Source organism: Neolamprologus multifasciatus, chromosome 2, assembly GCF_963576455.1.
Source record: "Neolamprologus multifasciatus chromosome 2, fNeoMul1.2, whole genome shotgun sequence".
Taxonomy (NCBI): Eukaryota; Metazoa; Chordata; class Actinopteri; order Cichliformes; family Cichlidae; genus Neolamprologus; species Neolamprologus multifasciatus.
Genome location: NC_140440.1, coordinates 3,127,318 through 3,140,726, shown reverse-complemented (window position 1 = coordinate 3,140,726; position 13,409 = coordinate 3,127,318). Strand labels below are relative to the sequence as shown.

Sequence of the window (13,409 nt, the reverse complement as noted above, 5' to 3'; positions counted from 1 at the left end):
ACAAAGTGGGCGATAAACAAACAAGAGAGCCGATCAGCTGATCATTGATCAGTTTTCATGATTGAAGTAGAAACGGGAGAGGGAGGGTGAGAGGATGAGAGAAGAAGAGGCAGCTGTGCAGCAAAGACACAGAATAACTCCAGCTTTGTGCCTTTTTCATTGTAGCTTAATTACGGGACAAACGGTTCCTTTTCACCTCAATAAGAAACGCGTAATATTTTCTCTGAATACCAGACGGGACGGTTGGCAACTCTAATAACTTATGAACAAAATAAAGTTCAACATGATTAACTTCATAGCACCCACCCAGCTGTATAGAAACTCCGTCATGCTAGCTAGTACGCAGTACGGAAAAAGTCAGAATAACGAAAATAAACTCCACCTAAACTTGGTTTATATCTGACCCAGATAGACTGCAGGTCATAACTTCTTACCTGAAGTTCAGTTCACACTTGGACCGGCGGCCGCCTCGGGTCTCTTTTCCTTCTGCGTCCACTTTCCCTCATCCACCTGCTGCCTCCACCACTTGCTAATGTTACAGAATCTGTGGAAGCTCCGCGATAGCCACCACACGAAGTAACGAGTAACGACCCTATCTAAATCCCAGTAACGACTAACGCGTTCCTGATTTTGGCATAATAACTAGTTACCGTGCTCGTTACCACAATAATAACGTAGTTACTGTAACGCGTTACTTAATAACGCGTTAGTCCCAACACTGATTATTATTATTATTATTATTAGGCGTACAGGTACAGGTGAGCTTTACACCTGAGCGGCATTTACCCCGCCCGCCAGAAACAAGCCACATATCGAATAACAACAACAACAACAACAACAACGACAACAATAATAATAATAATAATAATAATAGTTGTTATTATTATTATTATTATATAGGTCCTTTCAGCTGGAGAAAAGAAAACAGCAGCAGAAATAATGAGTGAGGGTTAATCAGCTGAAAACAGACAAGCCAAAACAAAGAGCTGAAAGATGCTAAACCAAATATCAGGTGACCACTCACTAACAGTAAATATAGACACAAAAAGGATTTCAGAATAAAAGCACAAAGAGAAAATGGGACCGTTGGTGGAGATTAATTTATTGTGACAAAGAGTTTTCTCCACTTTTGTTACTTTACAACAAAACGATATACAACTTTTATTGCTAAGGGTGACTAGAGGCTCACTAATTAGCTGAGTATTTAAATTCATGACAACGGTAATATTTCCTCTGCATTAATATTCAGGTAAAGGAAATGCTTTGGGCTCAGTCTGAATTTAAACAGTTTAATCATTTTGGACAAATAATCACAAGGTTTAAGTTTTTCTACCTGCAGATGTTTTTAAAAAGGATTAAGACTGTTGCCTTGGTGCAGAGAGGCTTTATTAATGCTGCAGGTGGAGCAGCGAGCGCTCGCGAGCTTCGCCCTCTGCTGGGTTTAACAGGCGGACTGAACTGCAGTGTGGGACTATCTCACAGCTCGTTGCCAATAAATCATTAAAGGCCAGAAGAGGTGCACTCATCTGTTTATTTTGAAAAGCCAAGACAAGACGATCAGAATCTCAACTAGATGGGATTCACTGAGATTGCAGGTTCGTATGACACTTTAAAGCTGAAATAGAAAAGTGTGAAAGTGTTGGCTCGGCCTGCACGCAAAGAGACCAGCGAGCAGCACCACAGTTCCAGCAGTTTAGCGATTTCACTGATCGATGCAGCCTCTGCAACAACGCAGGTCACTAACTCAGATGTCTTTACTTATTCTCAGTTTGAAGCGCTGTCAACCTGCAGCACACACTCACGCTTGCATGAGTGTGTGACGGTCCTTCATGCAGCTGCTCTCTGGGCAGCAGAAATAGTTCTGTGTGTCGTACCGTTAGGATTGTTTTGTTTTTTTTAACAGCCGGCTGACACTAGTTTCATATTTACCCAGCATACAGGATGTGAGAATATGATTGGTCAGCGTAGTTTTTTTAGTTTGGTGAACTTTGAGCTGGTCGATGCTATGCCAGTGAAGAATTCCAGGCGAGCGGGTTGTGTTTGCCCTGAATCGTGTGTTTTATGAATGGATCCTTCCCCCTGCAGAAGAGGGAGTGCTGTTTGTGTGTCGGAAGCTCGCACGCCTCTGGCGGGACTCGCCAACAGGAAAAGTTCAGCTTTCTGTCTAAGATGATTCACAAACAGCAGAAGCTCCAGTTTCTCCTGTTTTTCTCAAAGTTAATTTCCAATCAATACTCATCCATCCACGGCACGATTAGAGATGCGTGACTCACTGGCTTGTGGATAATTTATGATTTGAGTTTTTTGATGTCTGCAGAATGATTCAGAATTGAATCAATTATTGATCCTGTGCATCATCCGTAAACATCTCCGAGCATACTGTGGAGTACGCGGTCGTAAACAGTAAATCTCCCTCCGGCCGGCCTCGGATCAAACCAAGGGCGATTTTAGCCCATTTTTATCCCATTTTGGGGGGTGCTGAAGCACCCCCCAAAATGAATCAAAGCACCCCCAAAGATTTCTTACTTTTTTGACAATATTTGCTGTTTGTGGGGCACACTACTAAAAATATAAAAAGCATACAGTACGTAATTGAGATGGAACATTTTAACAACAAAAGTATAGATAACCCCTCCCCCCTCCCAAAGTGGTTTGTTCCAGCTCTCCCCTGCTCTGGCTCTAGTGCCGTTGCTGTCAGAGCGATGGTGGCTGAGACGCAGCGGAGCAGAGGTGGAAGTGTCTGGCTTAAAACAGGACATGTTAGCTGCCTTTAACCTTCAGTTACTCTTTATATAGTTAGGTAGGAGTCAGGCCATGTTTCTTTTTAGCTGAAAAACATTACACCAGGTAACCTGCAGTGTTGAAAACGTGTTTTCTGACTATTGCTACCCTACAATCCGTCCTGCTCTGTAGTAAGCAGTTAGTGTCTTGAGTCAGCTCCATACCTGGCTGAGAAGGACCATAGGTCAAAGCAGACTCCAGCACCTGGCTGTGATGTCAGTTGAGAAAGAGATGCTTGAGAGACTTAACCACCAAAATGTGATAGACAGATTTGCCAACCTCAAGCTGAGGCGATATAGGATAAAAGAAAAGATCTGCAGAGCCATATTAGTATCTGCAGTAAAGATCTTTTCATACATTGTATACATTGTACCAGAGGCCAAGGTGTCTCAGTTTTTTTAAATTTTTTAATAATATTTTGTACATTTCAAGGACTCTTCTATTTTTGGAGTGTATTTTTTATGTATCTGTATTATATTATACAAACACTTTAAAAGTGAATCTCTGTCCAAAAAATGTACTCAGTTTACTTTTTACTCACAGTGAGCATCATTCATTATTCTCCCGCAGTAATTAAGGTTAGGAAACTGCGACCGTGGCTCAAAGAGTTGGCAGTTCGTCTTGTAACCGGAAGGTTGCCGGTTCGAGCCCCGGCTCGGACAGTCTCGGTCGTTGTGTCCTGGGGCAAGACACTTTATCTGCCGCCTACTGGTGAGGGGCCGATGGCGCGATATGGCAGCCTTGCTTCTGTCAACAACTGTAGCTGCCTCCACCAGTGTGTGAATGAACAGTGGAATTGTAAAGCGCTTTGAGGGCCATATAAATGCAATCCATTATTAGTATGTATTTTTTAAAAATTCCAATCCATTCTTCTTTTGCAGCATTTAAATAACCTTGATCAGATTTGATGGTTTTGTTACAGAATTTTCAAAAAAGTGCTTTTCTTTTCTTTCACAAATGTGGGATTAAATTGTGTTAAAATGTACAAAACAGTGATGTCATGTTTTGTGACGAGGACCCAGGCACAGAGAGACTTGATGAATTTAAGAATCTTATGATTTAATAAAGAAATTTGCAGACTTGCACAGAGATGGTAAAATTATGATGACTGATAATGGAGATGAAGACAACAGAGGACGAGGACAGGGAGGACCAGGGGTTTAAATGCACCAAGGGGACAGTCAGAGGGAACTCGGGACAACGGGAGACATTTAAGGATGCAGGGACTGACAGAAACAGGGAAGAAGTCTCATCATGATGAGTAAAGTTTACCTTGCCTGGCTGGGCAGCTCTCTGGGTGCTCAGCACCCCCAAAGCTCTGATTCTAGAATCGCCCCTGGATCAAATGCTGTTTTTCACACACCGCACTTTGTCTCTCTTACTGCAGCTCTGTACTGTGAGCCAGAGCGCACAAATCTCTGCGAGCTGTGTAAGCCTCTGTCAGTGCGCCCCAGGGTGGCTGTGGCTACAATGTAGCTGCCATCACCAGTGTGTGAATGGGTGGATGACTGGATATGTAAAGCGCTTTGGGGTCCTTAGGGACTAGTAAAGCGCTATATAAATACAGGCCATTTACCATTTACCATAAGCTCGAGAACCAAAAGACAGCGCCATCACACAAATGAGGAAAACCTCAGTGACGTGTCACTTCACGCTTCTGCTCAGGCGCAAAAACACAACGTCAAGCTGGAAACAACAGTCTTCCATGCATCATCGTTTCAGTTATAGGATTTGAGATGAACAGTTTATAGCATCACAGTTTGATTCTTGGACTGGATTAGAGCAGCTTCACATGAGTCACAGTTCAAAATAATCCTTCTTTTTCTCGCACTGGACCGCAGTTCATCCTCTGTCTGAAACAAGCTGTTTAAGCCCCTGAAGCTGGCTTTGTTCTGATTGGCTGACCATTATAAACAGACAGTCTAACAGCTTCCTCTCTGTGATGTAATCCTAATCTAAAGAGTGTTTAGAGCACTCAGGCTTCCCTGGCAGTATGGGGAGGTGATGGGGGAGAGGGAGGGCTTCGCTGCTCAGGGCCCAGATGATAAGTGAAAGAAAATGGATGAATGGATCTATTGTTCTTTATTTTCTTTACTTTATTTTCTTTATTTTCTTGTACTTTTGTCTTGTTAGTCTGACTTTTAGGATTTCTAGGGCCTCCTCCACCTTCTGATAAATATATGAGTTGACTCTGCCCTCCATGGAGACGCTCGTGATCAGCATCTTTTGAGGCTTCGTGGCCGAGTTGTTGGGGGTTTTCTTCATTGTCCAGTCTGGGACCAGAATGAAGACTCTACTGAGCTTGAAGCTGAGCTTGCTGCTTCCAACAGTGCGAGAAAAGCTGCTGTAGAAAGCCCCGATGATCCGAGCTGCCTTTAACCTGATTCGGGATGATCCAAAAATTTTCCAGAGGCTTTAATGTTCAGCAGCGTTTGTCTTTCAGGGCTGTGCTCAGTAATGTGGGTGGTGATCTGAAACCAAGGCTTCGAGGCGGGCTGCTCTGTTAGTGTTCCGCACATTTCCTCTTAGACTTTATGTCTTTTTTAGTAGTTGTTGGGAAACATCACCATGCATTGAAACTTAGACAATGGCACAGAATTGCAGCGGTGATACAAAGGGAGGAAAAAAATAGTAAATCTGCAGAGTAAAAAGTGAAATCGCGGACTTCCTGCCAAGTTTGTAAAATGTGTTTCTGTTACTTCACTGAACGTTACTGATCTTCCACAGGCTGTGAACTTGAGGAATGTGTGAGCTGAAAGCGCTCCAAAATCCCTCCTTTGACATTTGCCGGTAATGCGCCATTACGCCCAGAGGTCATTTGTGTCACCAAATCATGTGGGTGAGATCAGAGATGTTAATGAAAAGGAAGACGCACCGTGGCAGCTTCCAGTGAAACGAGTCGTGAATGACAGGACTCGTCAAAAGCAGGCTAGCCTGGACGTGATGTCTTGGCTCTCTGATTATTTTCTTTGAGCCCACACACACCAGCGCACATTAGCGCAGATGTGAATCAACCCGTCAAGAGCTGCTGTCACGCTCTCACATTCTTCATGGTTTTTCTGCTTTTTGCTGTGAACAAAATTCATAATTGTAAAGATTTCATTTTTCACAAAGAAGCTTGGTTTATTTTATTAAAGTCATCAGTTTAAGCTTTTAAATCACGGGTGTCAAACATTTGTTCCGGGGACCAGTGCCACACTGAATCGTGGGAAGTCGAGCTCACAAAGCAACCTTCTGATTAGCAGGCCGCCTGCTCTGAGTCACCAGATACAACAGATCACCAGTGAGGAGAGTGAGGGCTCCATCCAGGTGATGTGACCCAGTTACCTGCACCACTTAATTACAATTTAAAGACATGTAAAAAGGTTGAGTCCAGTTTACTTTATCTGCCTTTTGGCAGGGCCATTAAAAATGCCTACCATCCCCAGTTTCTGATTGGCTGATGGGCTTCATCAAAACAGTAATTATGAAAGAATTCATGTGCCGGTTTCGGTCTTGTACCCACTTGTGAGTGTTTCCCTGTAATGTGTTTGTAACTGCACAGTGTGCGTGCCTCCGCAAACCCTCAGAAATATGAGCAGTGTTTGGTCTAATGTACGAGGTGTTCACTTCTATTCAATTCAATTCAATTCAATTCAATTCAATTCAATTCAATTCAATTTTATTTATATAGCGCCAAATCACAACAAATGTCGCCTCAAGGCGCTTCATAGATACAGAGAAAAGCCCAACAATCATATGACCCCCTATGAGCAAGCACTTTGGCGACAGTGGGAAGGAAAAACTCCCTTTTAACAGGAAGAAACCTCCGGCAGAACCAGGCTCAGGGAGGGGCGGCCATCTGCTGCGACCGGTTGGGGTGACAGAAGGAAGACAGGATAAAGACATGCTGTGGAAGAGAGACAGAGATTAATAACAGATACGATTCAATACAGAGAGGTCTGTTAATACATAGTGAGTGAGAAAGGTGACTGGAAAAGAAAAACTCAATGCATCATGGGAATCCCCCGGCAGCCTACATCTATTGCAGCATAACTAAGGGAGGATTCAGGGTCACCTGGTCCAGCCCTAACTATATGCTTTAGCAAAAAGGAAAGTTTTAAGCCTAATCTTAAAAGTAGAGATAGTGTCTGTCTCCTGAATCCAAACTGGAAGCTGGTTCCACAGAAGAGGGGCCTGAAAACTGAAGGCTCTCCCTCCCATTCTACTTTTAAATACTCTAGGAACAACAAGTAGGCCTGCAGAGCGAGAGCGAAGTGCTCTAATAGGGTGATATGGTACTACAAGGTCATTAAGATAAGATGGGGCCTGATTATTTAAGACCTTGTATGTGAGGAGCAGGATTTTGAATTCAATTCTGGATTTAACAGGAAGCCAATGAAGGGAAGCCAAAACAGGAGAAATATGCTCTCTCTTTCTAGTCCCTGTCAGTACTCTTGCTGCAGCATTTTGGATTAACTGAAGGCTTTTCAGTGAGTTTTTTGGACATCCTGATAATAATGAATTGCAGTAGTCCAGCCTGGAAGTAATAAATGCATGAACTAGTTTTTCAGCGTCACTCTGAGACAGGATATTTCTAATTTTAGAGATGTTGCGCAAATGGAAGAACGCAGTCTTACATATTTGTTTAATATGTGCGTTGAAGGACATATCCTGGTCAAAAATGACTCCAAGGTTCCTCACAGTGTTACTGGAGGCCAAGGTAATGCCATCCAGAGTAAGAATCTGGTTAGATACCATATTTCTAAGCTTTTCAGCGCCGAGTACAATGACCTCAGTTTTATCTGAGTTAAGAAGCAGAAAGTTAGTGGCCATCCAAGTCTTTATGTCTTTAAGACATTCCTGCAGTTTAACTCATTGGTGTGTGTTATCTGGCTTCATGGACAGATAGAGCTGGGTGTCATCTGCATAGCAGTGAAAATGTATGCTATGTCTTCTAATGATGCTGCCTAGGGGAAGCATGTATAATGTAAACAGAATTGGTCCTAGCACCGAACCCTGTGGAACTCCATAATTAACCTCAGTGTGTGAAGAGGACTCTCCATTTACATGCACAAATTGGAGTCTATTAGATAGATATGATACAAACCACTGCAGTGCAATACCTGTAATACCTACAGCATGTTCTAATCGCTCTAATAGAATATTATGGTCAACAGTATCGAATGCTGCACTAAGGTCAAGAAGGACAAGCACAGAGATGAGTCCACTGTCAGAGGCCATAAGAAGATCATTTGTAACCTTCAATAAAGCTGTTTCTGTACTGTGATGAGCTCTGAAACCTGACTGAAACTCTTCAAATAAACCATTCCTCTGCAAATGATCTGTTAGCTGTTTGACAACTACTCTTTCAAGGATTTTTGATATGAAAGGAAGGTTGGAGATTGGCCTATAATTAGCTAAGACTGCTGGGTCTAGAGATGGCTTTTTGAGTAAAGGTTTAACTGCAGCCACCTTGAAGGCCTGTGGTACATAGCCGATTATTAGAGATTACTTACTGTGGTTACTTCTCCACTATCAGCTACGATCAGCGCTCTTAAGCAAGGCATTCAGCTTATTGCTTTAACACATTGGCTGCAGAGCTGCTGAGTGGTGATAAAAGCTGTGCAGTGGACTTACTGTCCAGGTGAGAACGCACAGAGGCGTGTCACATGATACCATACACAGAAGGAGGGAAGTTTGTACTGCAGGGAAAGAGGAAGGAAGCGAGGGCGCTCTGATTTACTGAGCTCAACTCTTCTCTCCTGTCCCGTGTCTCCTGCTTCTCGAGGCGAGGACGGAATTTTGAGCAAATTTAGCACCAGTGTCGGAGCACGTGATCAAACCAGCCGTTTCCCTTCATGCAGGCCTCGTGACCCTCGTGGCCCCGCTGGATTTTGAGGTTTCCCGGGAGTACTACCTGTCTGTGGAGGGGAGCCGTGGGAAGTCGCCACTCAGTGACATCGCCACGGTCATCATTAACGTGACAGACGTGAACGACAACCCGCCGGTGTTTGGGCGCAGTGACTACAGTGCTGAGGTGTCGGAGGATCTGTCACCTGGGCGCCTAGTGATGAAGGTGAGAGGTGTGACTCACACGAGGTCGGTCGTTGTTCTGTATGGAGTCCGCATGCTGGGTTTATGTAGCACATGCTCACTTTTAATTAACAATGTTCCCCAGGTCGTACACAGAGACGCACAGACAGCTTCACAGCTGAGGGGCGATCTGCATGTATTTAGTGGTCATGCAAGCTGATGATCTCATAACACGTGCACGTGCTAATGTAAAGAAAACAAGTGATGAAAAACATCATTCACACACATTAATAACAGCACGGGAGGAGCACGCACACACATGCAGTTATTCAGCAGCACGTCAGTGTCAACCTGTCAGGCCAGCAGCAGAGATAACACAGCAATGACACGGCTCACCGCCTCCTGACGGTCACAGCTGGGCTGCGTGATTCTCTCCTCCTCGTTTTTCTTGTCATTTGTTCCCACGTCGTCGGGCTCACCTTTAAATAACGAGACAGAGGTTCTGTTAGCGGAATGAAAGGATTGGTTAGTTGCAGTCACAGTGGAGGAGAAGTCGGGCGGGTCAACTTCAAAACACGGCATTATTCATTTTCAGTCTTTTTTTAATCTATTATCAAGTTTTGACTTTTACAGTCGAACCAACCCAGATTAACTGGATGACTCATTGAAGTTATTATGTTAAAGAGAACAAAAGCATGATAATGATACTGAAGCTGAAGAGGCAAAAATCCAAGTCCAATCTAATGCTGCATTTAAACGAAGGTGAGAACGAGTGCGCTGTTGTGAGGAAGATGCACGCTGTGCGGACGCAGCTGCTGAAAGCTTGAGAGGCTGGATGTGAAGAGTCCTCCAGCCAAGGAGCCACATTCAGACCTTCGCACAGAGCTCAGCTCTCCGTGACCTTTGACCCGCTCGCAACTCAACTTGTCGGTGTGTCATGGGGATGTTTTGTGTGACCCCTGACCTCCAAAGAGGTAGGCGCAGTTATTCCTCTCCCGATTTTCATCCTTTCTTTTTCTCCATGTCCAGGTAACTGCCACAGATGAGGACGGCCCAGTCAATAACCTGCTGCGCTACTCGATTGTGAGCGGCGACCTTCTGCAGCAGTTCTCCATCGACGCTCGCAGCGGTGACATCACTGTCCGCACTGCGCTGGACAGAGAGGAGGTGAGCGTGCTCAGGAGCAATGTGAGCTGCGTCGCACTAAAGAAGCAGCAGGTCACGTGAAAACTCTCTCCTCATCTGCAGATCCCTCACTACTCCCTAACGGTGCAGGCAGCAGATGAAGGCAGCCCACCTCTGTCCTCGGCCGTCCTCATCGCCGTCACCGTCACCGACGTCAACGACAACCCGCCCGTCTTCTCTCAGGTCAACCACAGTCTGCTGCTGCAGGTACAACAACCCGAGCGTCACCCACGCAGACTGGAAGCCTTTATTCGTTTAAATTATTAATGTTATTATTATGCTGACAGATATTCCCCGGATTCCAACTCGTGTTCCTGCTGCTGTTCGAGTTGACCTAGAAAACAAGCTTTAAAATGAGCTGCAATGAGCCCAACACACCACATTTGAGTGGTAATGAGAGATTCTCACCATGTTCTGTAAATATTCAGACTTTATATTCTCAGGTCAAAGGTTTGCTTCTTAAGTAGTGATTTTAATCTTGGAGAAGTTCTCTGCTGTTTTATCCCTTATGTGTAACTTTCTAAGAAAAACATCCCCATTTTTTTGTACATTTGTTGTTTTTTGATCCAAGCTCAGTGGTCCATATATTCCCCCGCCTCATGCCCAGGTTTCTTATCACTCTGTCACCCTGCAGATATGCAATGTGGGCTTTAGGATAGTTTCTGTCCTAATGAATCCTGGATCATAAACGGATTTGATAGCTGAGCACATCACAGGTAAGGCAGGAAGATTAGGTTTGTGCCTCTGCAGCTTTAAAAAGACACAATCATGACTGCACCACACGCCTGCGTCAGGAAAAAGAGAGTTATGTCAAGGGGAACAAATGCGCGTGTGTACCCAGAACCGGCCAGAATGAGTCACCTGTCATTAATAAGCTCGGCTGTCCTCAGGGAGGACGCCACAGTTACAGTCCTGTGTGACTTTTGACACCTGTGGATAAACACAGACAGAGACAAGCGGTTAAGGTGTCGCCGTAAAGCAGCTGCTCGGCCTAACAAGGTGATAATGGAGACAGTTGACCTGTCGGCTGCAGATAATTAAAGAGAGCTCACTACAGGTGACCGTTTATCCACCTGTCAGCCCTCTCTGTGACAGGTGGATATATGCTGCTCTGTCATCAGAGGGGTTTCTGAGCTTTCAAGGATCAAAGCAGCAGAAAGATGTCAGCGTTTCGCTCTCACCTCTCACCTGAAACTCCTAATTACATTGCAAAGTCAAAGCTTTCGCTCCAGTGTGTATTTTTGGATGCTTCATTGGGATGTGGATGCCTGCATGCCTGCATGCGTGGACATGAATTCACGCTGCTGGCAGTCCCATCGCAGCGCCTCACTGACAGTTACTGTTTCCCCCGCCAGCTCGCAAACTTCCATCGAGTCATTGATCTAGGACCGAAACACTGCCAAACCCAGTGTGAGGACAAATCCAGACTCTGGGTTATCGTCCCATCTGCCGACAGCTCCGCAGCCAGCTCTGCCTGATGGAGAAACTCTGCCCAGCAGATGGATGCTGCCAGTGTTTCTCAGACAAGTGGTGCAGGTCATTCATGATGTTTGCAGAGCGTCCTCAGAGGCTGCAGCAGCTGCTGATGGACTGTAACTCCTGAAAACAGCCAATACAGCCACCAACCCTAGTGAACATGCTTCACCCCTACATTCAACTCACTTTGATTCTTGTAGCACCAAATACACACTCACACACACACAGGTGAAAGCAGCTCCCAGTCTGTAAAGAGGAGGAGCATGGATCCAGTGTAGAATATTTCCTGGCTCTCAGAATCTCCATTTTAAACCAGCCCGAGGAGTCGCCCCCTGCAGGATGTGAGAAAGATTGCAGCTTTAAGATAATTGCACGTTCCACCTGCACATTGGTCTCGCTATCATGAAGCTGAGCTTTGTCTCTCCTGCGTCCTGTGAGGCGTGCTGCAGTTGGAAGTTTAAAAGTCCTCTCCTGGAGGTGTTGCACATTTTAGTCCATTAACTCTGATGCATCCTCTCCCACAGCACGCCGCATGTTTTTAGATTGATAACCTATTTTTCCAGGAAGCTCTGGTTTCTATTAATTCCCTACAATATGAAAATCAGCATGCAAAGCCCTTAAATTAGTTGAGATAGTAGGTAATCCATCAAAGCAAACAGCTGAAGGTCTTCATTATTTTCTGGCACAGTCAGTGGAAACAGGAGGGAGTCACTCTACAAACAGCTTCCATGAAACGACGCCGAAGTGTCTCTGAGCTGTACGGACATGCCAGCTGTTCTTTAAATGACCAGTAAACACGGATGGAGTGCTAAACAGGAAGAGTGTGATCAGTGTGGCTCTGTGCAGCACACATAAGATATTTGACATCCACCCATCCATCCGTCCACCCACCACGCTATCAATCCACCAATTCATTCAATCATTCATTTATCCATCCATCCATCCATTCACCCACCAGTCACTGAGCCTAAACAGGCCAGTGTGAGTGAAGTGGATGTGAGGAACACTGTGAGGAACCTTGGAGTCATTTTTGACCAGGATATGTCCTTCAACGCACATATTAAACAAATATGTAAGACTGCGTTCTTCCATTTGCGCAACATCTCTAAAATTAGAAATATCCTGTCTCAGAGTGACGCTGAAAAACTACTTCATGCATTTATTACTTCCAGGCTGGACTACTGCAATTCATTATTATCAGGATGTCCAAAAAACTCACTGAAAAGCCTTCAGTTAATCCAAAATGCTGCAGCAAGAGTACTGACAGGGACTAGAAGGAGAGAGCATATTTCTCCTGTTTTGGCTTCCCTTCATTGGCTTCCTGTTAAATCCAGAATTGAATTCAAAATCCTGCTCCTCACATACAAGGTCTTAAATAATCAGGCCCCATCTTATCTTAATGACCTTGTAGTACCATATCACCCTATTAGAGCACTTTGCTCTCGCTCTGCAGGCCTACTTGTTGTTCCTAGAGTATTTAAAAGTAGAATGGGAGGGAGAGCCTTCAGTTTTCAGGCCCCTCTTCTGTGGAACCAGCTTCCAGTTTGGATTCAGGAGACAGACACTGTCTCTACTTTTAAGATTAGGCTTCAAACTTTCCTTTTTGCTAAAGCATATAGTTAGGGCTGGACCAGGTGACCCTGAATCCTCCCTTAGTTATGCTGCAATAGATGTAGGCTGCCGGGGGATTCCCATGATGCATTGAGTTTTTCCTTTCCAGTCACCTTTCTCACTCACTATGTATTAACAGACCTCTCTGTGTTGAATCGTATCTGTTATTAATCTCTGTCTCTCTTCCACAGCATGTCTTTATCCTGTCTTCCTTCTCTCACCCCAACCGGTCGCAGCAGATGGCCGCCCCTCCCTGAGCCTGGTTCTGCCGGAGGTTTCTTCCTGTTAAAAGGGAGTTTTTCCTTCCCACTGTCGCCAAAGTGCTTGCTCATAGGGGGTCA

General features: G+C 44.8%; 1 protein-coding gene across 1 annotated transcript in view; it reads left to right on the top strand.

The window, feature by feature from the left end:
* Positions 1–13,409, top strand: part of fat2 (FAT atypical cadherin 2) — a 103,512-nt gene that overhangs the window by 55,279 nt on the left and 34,824 nt on the right. Inside the window, exons 17-19 of the mRNA XM_085182876.1 lie at positions 8,628–8,839; positions 9,826–9,963; positions 10,045–10,188. Coding sequence (XP_085039002.1) covers positions 8,628–8,839; positions 9,826–9,963; positions 10,045–10,188 — 494 coding nt within the window. The remainder of the gene's footprint in view (positions 1–8,627; positions 8,840–9,825; positions 9,964–10,044; positions 10,189–13,409) is intronic.